The following is a 12,831-nucleotide window of genomic DNA, read 5'->3' as shown; positions in this document are numbered from 1 at the left end:
GTAGGTGAATATACCCAGGCAGGAAGCTCACAGAGCCACGGGCCAGGAAGAGGACGCACCCTCAGTGCAGAGAAGCAAAACCTGGCTGGTTCCAATCAAGGAACTCAGCAAATTGCCCCGCAGAAGGGAAGGAGAAATAAGCATTTCTTTTTCTCTGATAAGCAGAAAATGGAAGAGTTCAATCAAACTACAATTAGAAGTGAAAGGACAATTGTACAGTCCTGAAAAGTCACTCGAAGAGGTCAGATGCGACTTCAGAACCAGTAGAGATAAATCTCTCTCCTCTCTCTCCCCCCACCCCTCTCTCTCTGTCTTTTGGTACCGGTCCTGAGGCTTTAGCTCCGGGCTTGGGTGCTGTCCCTGAGCTTATAATCAAGGCTAGCACTCTACCACTTGAGCCACAGCTCCACTTCTGGCTTTTCTGGGTGGCTAATTGGAGTGTCTCATAGAATTTCTGCCAGGGCTGGCCCTGAATTGCAATCCTCTGGATCTCAGCCTCCTGAGTAAATCAGATTGTATGTACCCAGGTTCGATTCCTCAGTGCCACATACATAGAAAAAAAGCCGGAAGTGGTGCTGAGGCTCAAGTGGTAGAGCTCTAGCCTTGAGAAAGTCCAAGGACAGTGCTCAGGCCCTGAGCTCAAGGCCCAGGACTGGAAAAAAAAAATGACAGTAAGGCCAGGTGCTGGTGGCTCATGCCTGTCTTCCCATCTGCTCAGGAGGCTGAGATCTGAGGATCACAGTTCAAAACCAGCCTGGGCAAGAAAGTCTGTGAGACTCTTCGATGGACCAGCAAAAGCCTGGAAGTGGAGCTGTGGCTCAAGGAGTAGAGCACTTTGAACAAAAGTAGGTCAGGGACAGTTCCTAGACCTTGAGTTCGAGTCACACACCAGGACACATGTGTGCATGCATGCACACATGCACATGCACACATGCGAGTACACACACACACACACACACACACACACACACATCAGCTTAGCTGGTGCTTTTCTTTCTTCTCTTCACAGGGTGCAGCAGCGCACAGATCCGGGTACTGACCGGATTATCTTCCCGGACAAATGGTAAACTGGCTGGGGACAGCACAGTCTGCCTGCTTATCCTGGAGAGGGGACAGGAGGCTAAGCCACAATGCCCACTTTCCAGGAGTTAGTGTGTGTTGGGGTGGGGAGGGGGGAGTAAAACCAATACATAATTCCTCTGATTCCTGCTGTTATGCTGCTCGGTTTGTGTCCTCTGATTGCTGTGTTCCCCCTCCTCTGCCCTCTGCCCTCCAGGGCTCTGTCCTACCTCAGGGTCAGAGCCCAACTCCTCCCTCTAGCTCTAGACCCTCCTGCCCCCCTCCCCCTCTCTGTCCCTCACTCCCTCTGCTCCAGCCACACAGACTCCTGGCTGTTCCTCCACCTGTCCCAGGCCCTTTGCACGGATGATACCGTAAGACTGGAGCATTTCAGCCCTACATATACACAAGACTTCCCCCCTCACCTTCTTTTGCTTCTTGCTTATTTAATCCCTTCTCAGGGACTCGACTCTTTTTGGAATGGTCACCAATTCCTGTGCCTCTGCATTCTCGCTCTGCGGCGGGGTGGAGGGGTGTTGTATGTTTTATTCCATGGTCAGATCTACAGTGCATAAGGAAGTTCCTGAGGTGTCACCAGTTACTCAGATGTGTCAGGTTTCTATGGAGATGAACACACACACACTATAATGAAGATTGAGTTCAGCTAGATACTCACGCCTGTCACCTTAGGTACTCAGGAGACTGAGCTCTGAGGATCACAGTTCAAAGCCAGGCCAGGCAGGAAAGTCCAGGAGACTCGTATTTCCAATGAACCACCAGAAAACGGGAAGTGGAGCTGAAAGTAGAAGTGCAAGTTGGATGCTAACCCCGAGTGGAAAAAGCCCAGGAACAGTGTCTCCCCGGTCTTCAGTTCAAGCCCCCGTGATGGGGGAGAAGGAGAAAGAAAAGAGGAGGAGGAAGAAGAAGAAATGAGTCCATAAAACTATACAGTCCGGGCCGGGAGTTTGGCCTAGTGGTTAAAGTGCTTGCCTAGCATGCATGAAGACCCGGGTTCGATTCCTCGGTACCACATACATAGAAAAAAGCCAGAAGTGGTGCTGAGGCTCAAGTGGTAGAGCTCTAGCCTTGAGAAAGTCCAAGGACAGTGCTCAGGCCCTGAGCTCAAGCCCAGGACTGGCAAAAAAAAAATGATTATACAGTTTGATAAATCCCAAGACCTCCAGGCAAGTCTGCAAGATGGAGGCCCTGGACCACATTGCTCTTGAACTCGAGCCTGGGAGAGCAGAGAATGCTGTTCCTGCATGAAGACTGGCAGTGGTGACATCCAGGAGGAGCTGGTACTCCATCCCTACTCAGGCCTGCAACTGCTAGGACAGAGGCAGCCCAGGCTGAAGCCAGCTTTCTCCTTCCTCAGTTTACTCATTTCCATGTCCATCTCATCTAAAGAAGCCCTACAGATACACCCACATTTGACCAAATGCCCCAGCACCCTGACACCCCAGAGAATTTCCTTTTGTGCTGGTACTAGCACTTGAACTCATGGATTGATGGTCTCAGTTAGCATTTTGTCTCAAATCTGGTGCTCCACTCCTGCCTTTTTGATGGCTACTTGCAGAAAAGAGCCTCACAGACTTTGCTGCCAAGGCTGGATTTGAACCATGATCTTCAGATCCCGTGCTCTGGTGAGGGAGCCCGGATCTGAACCTGCGATTTCATTACCTACCGGAGACCCTATGGCCAAATCAGTTTGTTCCAGGACACAGGGTTATAAGACTTCCATTTCTCTTCTATCGTCTCCCCACCCCTACCCCGCCATTTCTGCTATTCCCCGGGTTCTGTCTTTCCACCCCTCTAATCTGAGCACCCTCTGCTGCCACTTAGATGTGAACGAGTGTTTTAAAACCACCTCGTGCCCGGCCTACGCCACGTGCACCAACACTGTGGGCAGTTACTTCTGCACTTGCAAAGGAGGCTTCCGGCCCAGTAACGGGCAGTACCATTTCAACAGCCCCACCGTGGGGTGCGAAGGTGAGCTCGCCGCGTCTCAGCTCTCCAGCACTGGACGGGGGGCTGGATGATGCCAGCTGGATAGTGGATGGAGGGATTGCCCATTCCTCCTTTCCTTCATTTTCATCTATCTATCCACTGATCTACCCACCCACCACCATCCATCCACCCACCCCTCCAGATAGCCATCCATCTATCCATCCATCTACCCACTCACCACCCATCCATCCATCCATCATTTACCCAACCCCCATCCACCCACCCATCATCCATCCACTCATCCATCCACCCACCCACTATCCATCTATCCACTCATCCACCCACCCACCCACTATCCATCTATCCACTCATCCACCCACCCACCCACTATCCATCTATCCACTCATCCACCCACCATCCAGTCATCCATCATTTACCCTCTGTCATCCATCCACCCATCAATCATCCATTCATCCATCATCCACCATCTACATGCAATCTTTTCTTCCCTCCACTTCCTTTTTCTAATTCCTGGTCACTATGTGGGTGGTGGTAATTTCCTCACCTCACTTCTACCATGGTTTCAAGCCTGCTGGCATTCAAGGGGAGACATACCCAGGCCACCCCTTGCTTGCAGGATGGGAAATCACAATGAGTGGGGAGCGCATGGCTGGGGAAGGCTGTTTTAACCATCTCTGGAAATCCCACCTGCCACCAGGCGTGTGTGTGTGTGTGTGTGTGTGTGTGTGTGTGTGTGTGTGTGTTCATGCATGCCAGTTTTGGAGCTTGAACTCAGGGCCCAGGCACTGTCCCTGGGATTTTTTATTTTACTGAAGGCTGGTGCTCTACACCTTGAACCACCCCTCCACCCCCAGCTTTTTGGTGGTTAATTGGAGCTAAGACTCTGATGGAATTTCCTGCTTGGGCTGGCTTTGAGCCATGATCCTCAGATTCCAGCCTGGGATGGCATGTGGGAGCCCCCCTCTTCCCCCTCCACCCCCGCTCCGACTGCCCGTCTGTGCAGACATCAATGAGTGCGTGGAAAACCCAGCTCACTGCGGCCCTCACGCTGTGTGTACCAACCTTGTGGGGAGATACCGCTGCAGCTGTGATCCCGGCTTCTCGTCTCCCACCGGAAACGGCTGGACACCAGGGAATCCAGGCACATTTGCCTGTGCAGGTAATGCTTCAGGGCTCTCTCATATGGGATCCCGGGGGACAGGTGGCCCTGGAAGACACGTCAGCAGAGACACCCTCTTCAGCTCGCTCCCTTCTTCTCTTCCCAGACACTGTGTGCCTGGCCAGCAGGGTCTTCCCCAAGCATGCGCATTGTGCCAACGCCATGAGCAGCCACAGAATTGCCAGGCTGGCTTTATTGCCAGTGGCTCTGCTTGGGAAGGTACAGCATGGTGCTTGTCACTTGTTTCTGAGTTTTGATGGCTCCAAGCATAGGGCTCAGGGCCTTGCATACACACACACACACACACACACACACACACACACACACACACACACACACACACACACACACGGGAGGTGCCCTGTCACCCAGCTATGTCCCCCAACTCATCCTGTACTAGTCACTTCCTCAACAAAGCTCAGCTCAGTCCCCACCTAGTTGAGCAAGGAAGCTGGGGCCTCAATGCAAGGTCAACCGGAGCTCAGAGAGGGGAAGTGACTTTTCCCAGGGTGCACGGCGAGGAGGGGAGAGAGCGGGGCTTGAACTCAGGGACTACATCCTTGAGAGTCACGAGGGCCTTGTCTTCAGAGTGGTTGACTCCTCCAAGGGAAGCTGACACGGGGCAGGCAGTTTTGACTGTCTCACGGGTAGTGGGAGAGGGAGCTGGGACCACTGTCATTTGGTGACACAAGTCGGGGAGCCACCTGTGGTAGAGCTGAGAGACCAGCCCATGCCACGAGACACCAGTGGGAAGGCTTGGAGCCATTTTATTTATTTTATTTTATTTTTTTCTTTTTTGGTCTAGTCCTGGGGCTTGAACCCAGGGCCTGAACGGCGTACCTGTGCTGCTTGCTCAAGGTTGGGGGTCTACACTTGAGCCACAGCTCCATTTCTGCTTTTTTTTTTTCGGTGGTTAGTTGGGGATAAGTCTCCTGGACTTTTATGCCAGGGCTGGCTTTGAACTGCCGGCCTCAGATCTCAGCCTCATAAGCAGCCACCAGCGCCAGACCCTGGTGGCCTCTGTGGTTCGTCTTGGTTTCCTGTAGTCATCTTTTGCACCCTGATCATCTGGGGACTTCCATACATGGGGTAGAATTCACCTCGAGCCAGGGTCTGGGAAGCCCGCAGAAAGGCAGAAAGGGGGACCCTTCCTCCAGCCGCAGCCCACCAGTGTGTACCCCGGCCGGGCCGGGGAGACTCTGCCTCGCCTCTCAGACTCTCTGGGCATTTTTTCTTTGGGAATTCTTTGCAGACGTGGACGAATGCTCACAGGACCCTGCCTTGTGTGGCCCGAATTCTGTCTGTGCCAACACCCTGGGCTCCTACCGCTGCAGCTGCCAGGCCGGCTTCCGGGCCCATCCAGGAGGGTCCCTGGCCCCAGGCAACTTCAGCTGCAAAAGTAAGGTTCTGTGTGTGGGGCTTAAAACTTCCCATCTACCCCAGGACTGGGCTCCCCTGCCCGGCCCCTCCCCTCCTCTCCCTTCTCTTCCCTGGCTGACCCTCCTCTTCTCCCTCCCTCCCTCACTTTTCCCTCCTTTCCTCCTCTCCTCTCTCTTCCTTCGCTATCTTCCTTTCCTTCCTTCCCCCTTCTTTCCCCTTCCCTTCCTCTCTCCTTCCTTCCTTCCTTCCCTCTGCTTATTCCGCCGTCTATATATCAAGTATGAAGTAACTTAATAGCCCCCCCCCCCCCGCCCAGCTATCTGTCCTCCAATCCTGAATATGACAGGCCCATGGTGGCCTTGTATGGACGGATCCACGGAGCACAACCTACTCACTAACCATCACCACTGCAGAAGCAGCGGTTATAACACACAGCAACTCTGACCTGAAGAATTGGCTGAGAAATGTGCTTGGAGAAACTGTTTCTTTGTTTCTTTCTTTCTTTTTTTGCCAGTCCTGGGCCTTGAACTTAGGGCCTGAGTATTGTCCTTGAACTTTCTCAAGGCTAGAGCTAGAGCTCTATGTATGTGGTAAGTGAGGAATTGAACCCGGGTCTTTATGCATGCTAGGCGAGCACTCCGCCACTAGGCAAAACTCTTGGCCCAAGAAACTGGTTTTTAGGTTGAAGCTTGAAAGAAGAAGGGTGGAAATTATTCAGATAAAGAGTGAGAGACCATGCTTTTTCTAGCGATAGCATGTGCAAAGGTCCTGAGGCCAGCAGCCACAGATGGATCCAATAATGTGGGCAAAATTAAGATTATTTTTTTCCAGGGCCTTGGGTGCCAGGTGAAAACATTTAGAGACTTTTTGCTTCTTCAAGAAGAAGAATCGGCTGAGAGCATAGAGTGTTCCCCTAGCATGCAGGAAGCCCTGCCTTCGATTCCTCCGTACCACGTATATACCTGTAATCCTGGCTACTCAGTAGGCTGAGATCTGAGGATCATGGTTGGAAGCCAGCCCAGGCCAGAAAGCCTGTGAAGCTCTTATCTCCGACAAACTACTCAGAAAAAGCTGGTAGTGGCACTGTGGCTCAAGTGGTAGAGCACTAACCTTGAGCAAAGAAATTCAGGTTCAGGCCCAGAGTTCAAGCCCCCACCTCACCCTTCTGTCTCCTCAGGAAGAAATGACTTGGGAATTCATATTTATTATCCTCCGTCCTTTACAAAATACCCCCACCTCCACCCACCCAGGTCTGCGTATGTGCATCTAAGTGACATCTTGAAAACCTGTTGCTTCACCCTGCTGTGCTGTGGTTGTACTGCCGCATCTAAGCAGTAGGGTGACAAACTCCATTTTGCCTTGTCTTTTCCTTTTGGTAACAATATTAGGGCTTGAAGTCATGGCCTCATGCATTCGGCTTTTTCACTCAAGGCTAGTACTCTACCACTTGAGCCATAGCTCCACCTCTGGCTTTTTTTTTTTTTTTGGCGGTGAACTGGAGCTGGCTTTGAACCACAATATTCAGATCTCAGCCTCCTGAGTAGCTAGCACTACAGACGTGAGCCACGGGGGTGTCTGGCCCAGCTTCCCTGTACTCTTGTCTTGCTGAGGGTGGAGACTGGCGTGACTACTCTTGCTTTCTCCTTAGGAATTCCCCTTAAGTGTAGAGAGGACATGATTTCTGACAATGAGCAGGTCCAGCGGTGTCACGCCAGGACAGCTGCAAAGCCCCCAAATGTAAGTATTCTGGAGGATTCTTAGTTCTTGACGTTTTCTGTAGACACGCTTTTTTTTTTCTTTGTTGGTCATGGGGATTGAACTCAGTGCCTGGGTACTGCTGTCCCAGTGTTTTCCCTCAAGACTAGTGCTCTAGAGTTTTGAGCCACAGCACCACTCAGGACGCTGCTTTCTTCGGTCTTCACAGACGACAATTACAGATGAGTGAAAGTAATGGTCTCAACCAGATCCTGTTGCTTCTCATCCACGCAAGTCTCGCTTTGTGGCCCAAGATGGCAGCTCCAGCACATGACATTGCAGCTACATCCCAGAGAGTGGGCAGAGAAGGGGACATGAAAGTTACAATCTTTCTTCCGGAGAACATGCTCCCAGCTGGGCCTCAGTAGCTCATACTTTATCATCCTAGCTACACAGGAAGCTGAGATCTGGAGGGCTCAAGGGCAACCCAGGCAGGGAGGTCCTCTGACTTATGCTTCCTGCCATCGCCTGGCTTCTTCTGTCAAGATGGACTTTTCAGAACTTCTTTGCCTGGGTTGGGCTCAGACCATTTGCCTCCACCAAGATGACAGACATGAGCCCTTGGGACCAGCTATGAAATTATTCTCTTAATATTGGTTAGCCAAACGACCTCCATCTCTGCCCTCCCATAACTTCCCATCTTCTCTAGTGAAAAATGTTGGTCTAGGGCTGCAGAGTGTTTAAGGAAAAAAGACATGGTTCGGGTAGTAGGGGCGTGGCTCAAGCTGTGGAGGCGTGGCTCAAGCAGTTGGGGGCGGGGCTCATGCTATGGGGGTGTGGCTAAGTGGTAGGGGCGGGGCTCATACAGTGTGGGTGTGGCTCTGTGGTAAGAGGTGAGCTCAAATCCCAGTACAACCAAAAAGAGGTGGGAGGGAGAGAGAGAGAGAGAGAGAGAAATTTAACCAAAAACCTCAGTTGATCTGGTGAGTATTTGTTCCCTGAGACTTTAGAGATTCAGGAACTCAGACTAGGGCTGGGGGACAGATGAGGAGAGTTCACAGGTGTTTTTTTCCTTCTGGAGTTCAGGTCTCCTTTTGTGCACTTGTGAACGCCACCTTCGACATTCTGGATGAGGCCTGTGAGGTGAACAAGACCAGCATGTTGTCTCTAAAGGTAACCACAGAGCCTCTGTTGTCATGTGATCAAGCTGGCGATGTCTTAGTGTCGCTTTGGGGGGGGGGGAGCAGAGAGTTTTCATCAGATAATGACTGGCTGGTGAGTTTGCATGTAACATACTGCAGTTGTAAGATCTATGAAAATGATCAAAGCCAGGTGCAGTGGCTCACACCTGTAGCCCCAGCTACTTGGAGGCTGAAGTAAGGAGGATTTTGCTTTGAGGCCAGCCTGGGCAGCAGGCTGACTCAGGAGACTCTTTCTGGATACATAGCTGGGCTGGATGGTGCCCACCTGCCATCCTGGCTTCATGGGAAGTGTAAATAGGCTGATCCCTGTCCAGGATTCAGCAGGCAGGGAGTGAGGTACGATCTCCAAAATAACCAGCATGAGGTCAGGCTCACGCCTGTCATCCCAGCTACTTCGGGAGGCTGAGATCTGAGGATCGAGGCTCAAATCCAACCCGGGCAGAAAAATCTATAAGACCCTTATCTCCAATTTTCCAATAAAAAGCTGGAACTGGAGATGTGGTCCAAGTAGTAGAGCACCAGCCTGGAAATTTCCAAGTGGGAGAATGAAGCCCTGAGTTCAAACCTAGTACACAAAAGGGTTGAGGGAGCCAGAGCCCCCGCCTAGCAAGTGGGAGGCACTAAGTTCAAGCCCCAGTACTAGTCCCCAGTTCCAAATAAGTCAACAGTGAGATTACTTCTTGAGTTTTTTTTTGGGGGGGGCACATTTCTGGGAGTTTTATAACCCCAAGAGAATCACAATGTAAGCAACGTAATCATGAAACAGACCCCAGGGTGTTAGCACTGCTCTGCGCATGCTGTGTCACCGAGCCACACCAAGCCCAACTTACTCTCCTGCTCCAGTGTACCCCTAAGCCGAGCCCTCTCCATGTGATCGTGTCATTTCAAGAATGTCACAGCACTGGAAGGCGAGTGTGGTTGTTCACACCCATGATCAAAGCACAGGGGAGGTTGAGGCCACGCCTGGGCCAGGCTTGGTCATTGTGTGTGGTTTTGATGATGGCCGTTCTGACTGGGGTGAGATGGAATGTCGCCTTGTGTGTGTTGATGGTTTGTGGTTCTTTGGTGGGGCGGGCGGGCAGGCACTATCCATCCAATTCACTTGCTCACTTATCTGTTGGGTTATTCGTTCTTTTGGGGTTCAGTAATTTGAGCTCTTTCTGTGCTGATATTGATTAATAATGGTTTACTTGATCAATAGCAAACAATTCATCATGATCACATTAATTAAAACCATATTGTTAATTAGCCAGTATTAACGTACTCGCCAGACACCATGTTGAAAATGAACTCTACAACTTGTGGGTGGAGATGGGAGGGAAAAATTGGGAGAGAGCGAGGAAAGGGGTGACATTGTCCAAAAAAGAAATGTACTCTTGGGCTGGGAAGGTGGCTCAGTGGTAGAGTGCTTGCCTAGCATGCATGAAGCCCTGGGCTCTATTCCTCAGTACCACATACACAGGAAAGGCTGGGAGTGGTGCTGTGGCTCAAGTGGTAGAGTGACAGGGCCAAGGCCCTGAGTTCAAGCCCTAGGACTGGCAAAAAAAAAAAAAGAAAAAGAAAAAGAAAAAGAAATGTACTCTTGACTTATATAACTGCACCCATCTGTGCATCACCTTTATAAGAACGATAAAAATCTTACAACAAATAAAAAAATTTAAGAACGAACAATTAACTGCTGGATGTTAGGTATAATCCATTGTTAGACTCCCGACTCAGCGGGGCGTCTTCCAGACGGAGCCCCCTTCCCAAGGAACAACGAGTCCACGCAGTCGGATGCAATCAGCAAGAGGTTTATTTGGGAACCCGGGTACCCGGGGGCAACAAGATCTCCTAGGAGACTTGCGCACCTGGGCTGGGGAGAGGGGGATATTTATGGGTGGCTGAAGCAGGTTACAGAAGCCGAAGCATATTTACAGGGGTAATGATTGATTAATGATTGATTATAATCACATTAGGTAAGACTCAGCTAGGGGTTTATTGAATTTTCACTTGGTTAAGCAGGCAGTTGACTGCATGTCTTGTTTCTGGCCATATTATATTGTTTTATTCCTGGAATTTCCCCCTCTTATTCAGGTTCATAAGGTATACAGTTTCACTGACTCGAACCAACTCAAACTGCACATCCTGTTGGCTGTTTTTCAGCCCATTGTATAAACTGCAGCTACTTGCACTATTCTAAAGACCATTCTTCTATTCTCTTTAGATTTCTTAAGTAAGATGTTTGTGTTGTGTGGTTACTATTGGTTACTATTACATTATGGAGAGATTTCATATTTCTCAACATTATGGGGAATTTTCATATTTTTCACCATAATATGTAATATTTATCAGCCAAGTAGTAAATATAATAAAGAATAATATATTGATATGATCATAAATATAATGCAGTTAATTAGCATAACGGTTGATACAATGACCAACTGATAAAATAAATATGATTAACAAGCACTAATGTTAATTCATGCTAAGTATGCTTAATTGACCGTGAGCATCCATTGTGATGAATATGCAAATCGCATCTAATGAATACCTAGGACAGAGGCTGTCACCCCCGGCTGTACCCCTGGTGTGGTGGCTGGAGGAGGGTTGCCTGTGTGTTTCCCCCTTTCCTTTCTGGGCCCGTGGTGGCTCTGCTCTGAGAGGCATCGCTGGGCCTCCTGGCCTTTTCCTGCAGAATCAGGTGGAGAGCTTCGGCCTGGTGCTCCAGCAAAGCTCAGAGTGGAGGAAGCTCAGCCAGTCAGAAGCGGCGGCCCTGGCCAGCGTACTACTGTCCAGTGTGGAGAGCACCACCCTGGCTGCCCTCCAACTGCCCTCTGCCAATGCCAGTCAGACCATCCAGACAGAGCACCTGGGTAAAGACCGTGGGGCGAGGCTGGGCCTGCAGGCCCATTCTGAAGCCTGGTCTCATTCGTGGCCCCCACCCATAGCTGCCCCCACCCCGCACCTCACTCCACTGCTCCAAACCCCCCTTTCTTCTGCCCGGTGCTGTGGCTCATGCTTGGAATCCAGGCTACACAGGAGGCTGAGATCTGAGGATCCTGGTTCAAGTCCAGCCTGGGCAGGAAAATCCGTGAGACTCACATCTCCAATTAACTAGCAAAAAGCTGGAAGTGGAGCTGTGGCTCAAGTGGTAGAACACTAGCCTCGAGGGGGGGAAAAAAAAAACTCAAGGAAAAGCTGAGTGCAGTGGCTCACACCTGGAATCCTAGCTACTCAGGAGACTGAGATGTGAGAATCGCTGTTCAAAGCCGGCTCAGGGCAGTATAAACCCTGACATTCTTATCTCCAATTAACCACTAGAAAACAGGAAGTGGGGCTGTGGCTCAAGGGATAGGGAGGTAGCCTTGAGCTGAAGAGCTCAGGGTCAGTGCCCAGGCCCAGAGTTCAAGCTCCACGACCCACAAAATAAAACAAAGGACTGGCATCAAAAAAAAAAATAACTAAAATAAATAAACAAATCCCACATTCACACAAAACAGGTTCATTTGCATGATTGACACTCCTCACCTTTTACGGTGCCAGTCACTGGGCTTGAACTGAAGGTCTAGGCTTAGCTTTTTGGCTAACTTCCTCCTATGAGGCCCCACCTCCTGCAAGTCTCACCATCCCCCTCTAGTGTCCCGGGATGGCGCACAGGGTCTCCAGGACACAATGGGCCCCTTCCCTGACCCCACCTCCATTTCTTGCTGTCTGGTGCCAGAGTCTCCCCCACCCATCATTAAGGAGGTTCAACATTCTTGGCCTCTCTTGCCTCTGTGGCTTACATGTACTCTTTCTCACACAGAAAGCAAAAGTGGGGCCCATTTTGTGGGTGACCTCATGTAGATGTGGCCTTGTCTCTTCAGATTTGGAGAGCAGAGTTATCCGTGAAGAATGTAACAAGGCTAATGTGTCCATTCAGCTGAAGGCCAAAGGTGACAGGATTGAGATCGGGTGCTCCAACATTGAGGAATCAGGTAAGGGGCTGTTCCCAAGAACCTCTGGGTGGCATCTAGGTGCCCAGGGGGCTGAGATTTCATGATGGGGGTGGGCAGAAGAGGCCAAGGCCCTCTGAGAATTTGCTATCTGCTAAGGAAATCAACACCTTCATATCTTGATCTTGCCTTGATTGGCTATTTGCCTACTGAAATTCAACCACACTCAAGCATGTTTGTCAGAATGTGATATGTACTGTCATTCAAAGTCTTGGTAACCCCCCCCCCCAAATGTTTTTAAGCCAGGCATGGTGGTGCATGTCTCTAATCCCAGCACTCAGGAAGTTGAGGCTGAAGGATCCTGAGTCTGAAGCCAGTCTGGGTTATGTAGTGAAGTCACCCATGGTGTAATTACTTGGCAAGAGTCTGCTTCAGGGAACGCAGTGTCTCA

The 12,831-nt window shown here is 50.5% G+C and overlaps 1 protein-coding gene across 1 annotated transcript in view; it reads left to right on the top strand.

Annotated features, from left to right (window-relative positions):
* The window catches only part of Adgre1 (adhesion G protein-coupled receptor E1), a 40,135-nt gene that overhangs the window by 11,851 nt on the left and 15,453 nt on the right, over positions 1 to 12,831 (top strand). Inside the window, 10 exon segments of the mRNA XM_090329009.1 lie at positions 1,010 to 1,063; positions 2,902 to 3,048; positions 4,031 to 4,186; positions 4,293 to 4,358; positions 4,361 to 4,405; positions 5,439 to 5,585; positions 7,215 to 7,303; positions 8,348 to 8,434; positions 11,141 to 11,318; positions 12,312 to 12,422. Of these exon segments, the coding sequence (XP_090185135.1) occupies positions 1,010 to 1,063; positions 2,902 to 3,048; positions 4,031 to 4,186; positions 4,293 to 4,358; positions 4,361 to 4,405; positions 5,439 to 5,585; positions 7,215 to 7,303; positions 8,348 to 8,434; positions 11,141 to 11,318; positions 12,312 to 12,422 (1,080 nt within the window).

The sequence above is a fragment of the Megascapheus bottae genome, chromosome 1 (genome assembly GCF_031878675.1).
Source record: "Megascapheus bottae isolate mThoBot1 chromosome 1, mThoBot2.hap1, whole genome shotgun sequence".
In the NCBI taxonomy this organism is placed as follows: domain Eukaryota; kingdom Metazoa; phylum Chordata; class Mammalia; order Rodentia; family Geomyidae; genus Megascapheus; species Megascapheus bottae.
Note: the sequence above shows the minus strand (reverse complement) of the source record. Positions and strands in the feature narration are given on the sequence as shown.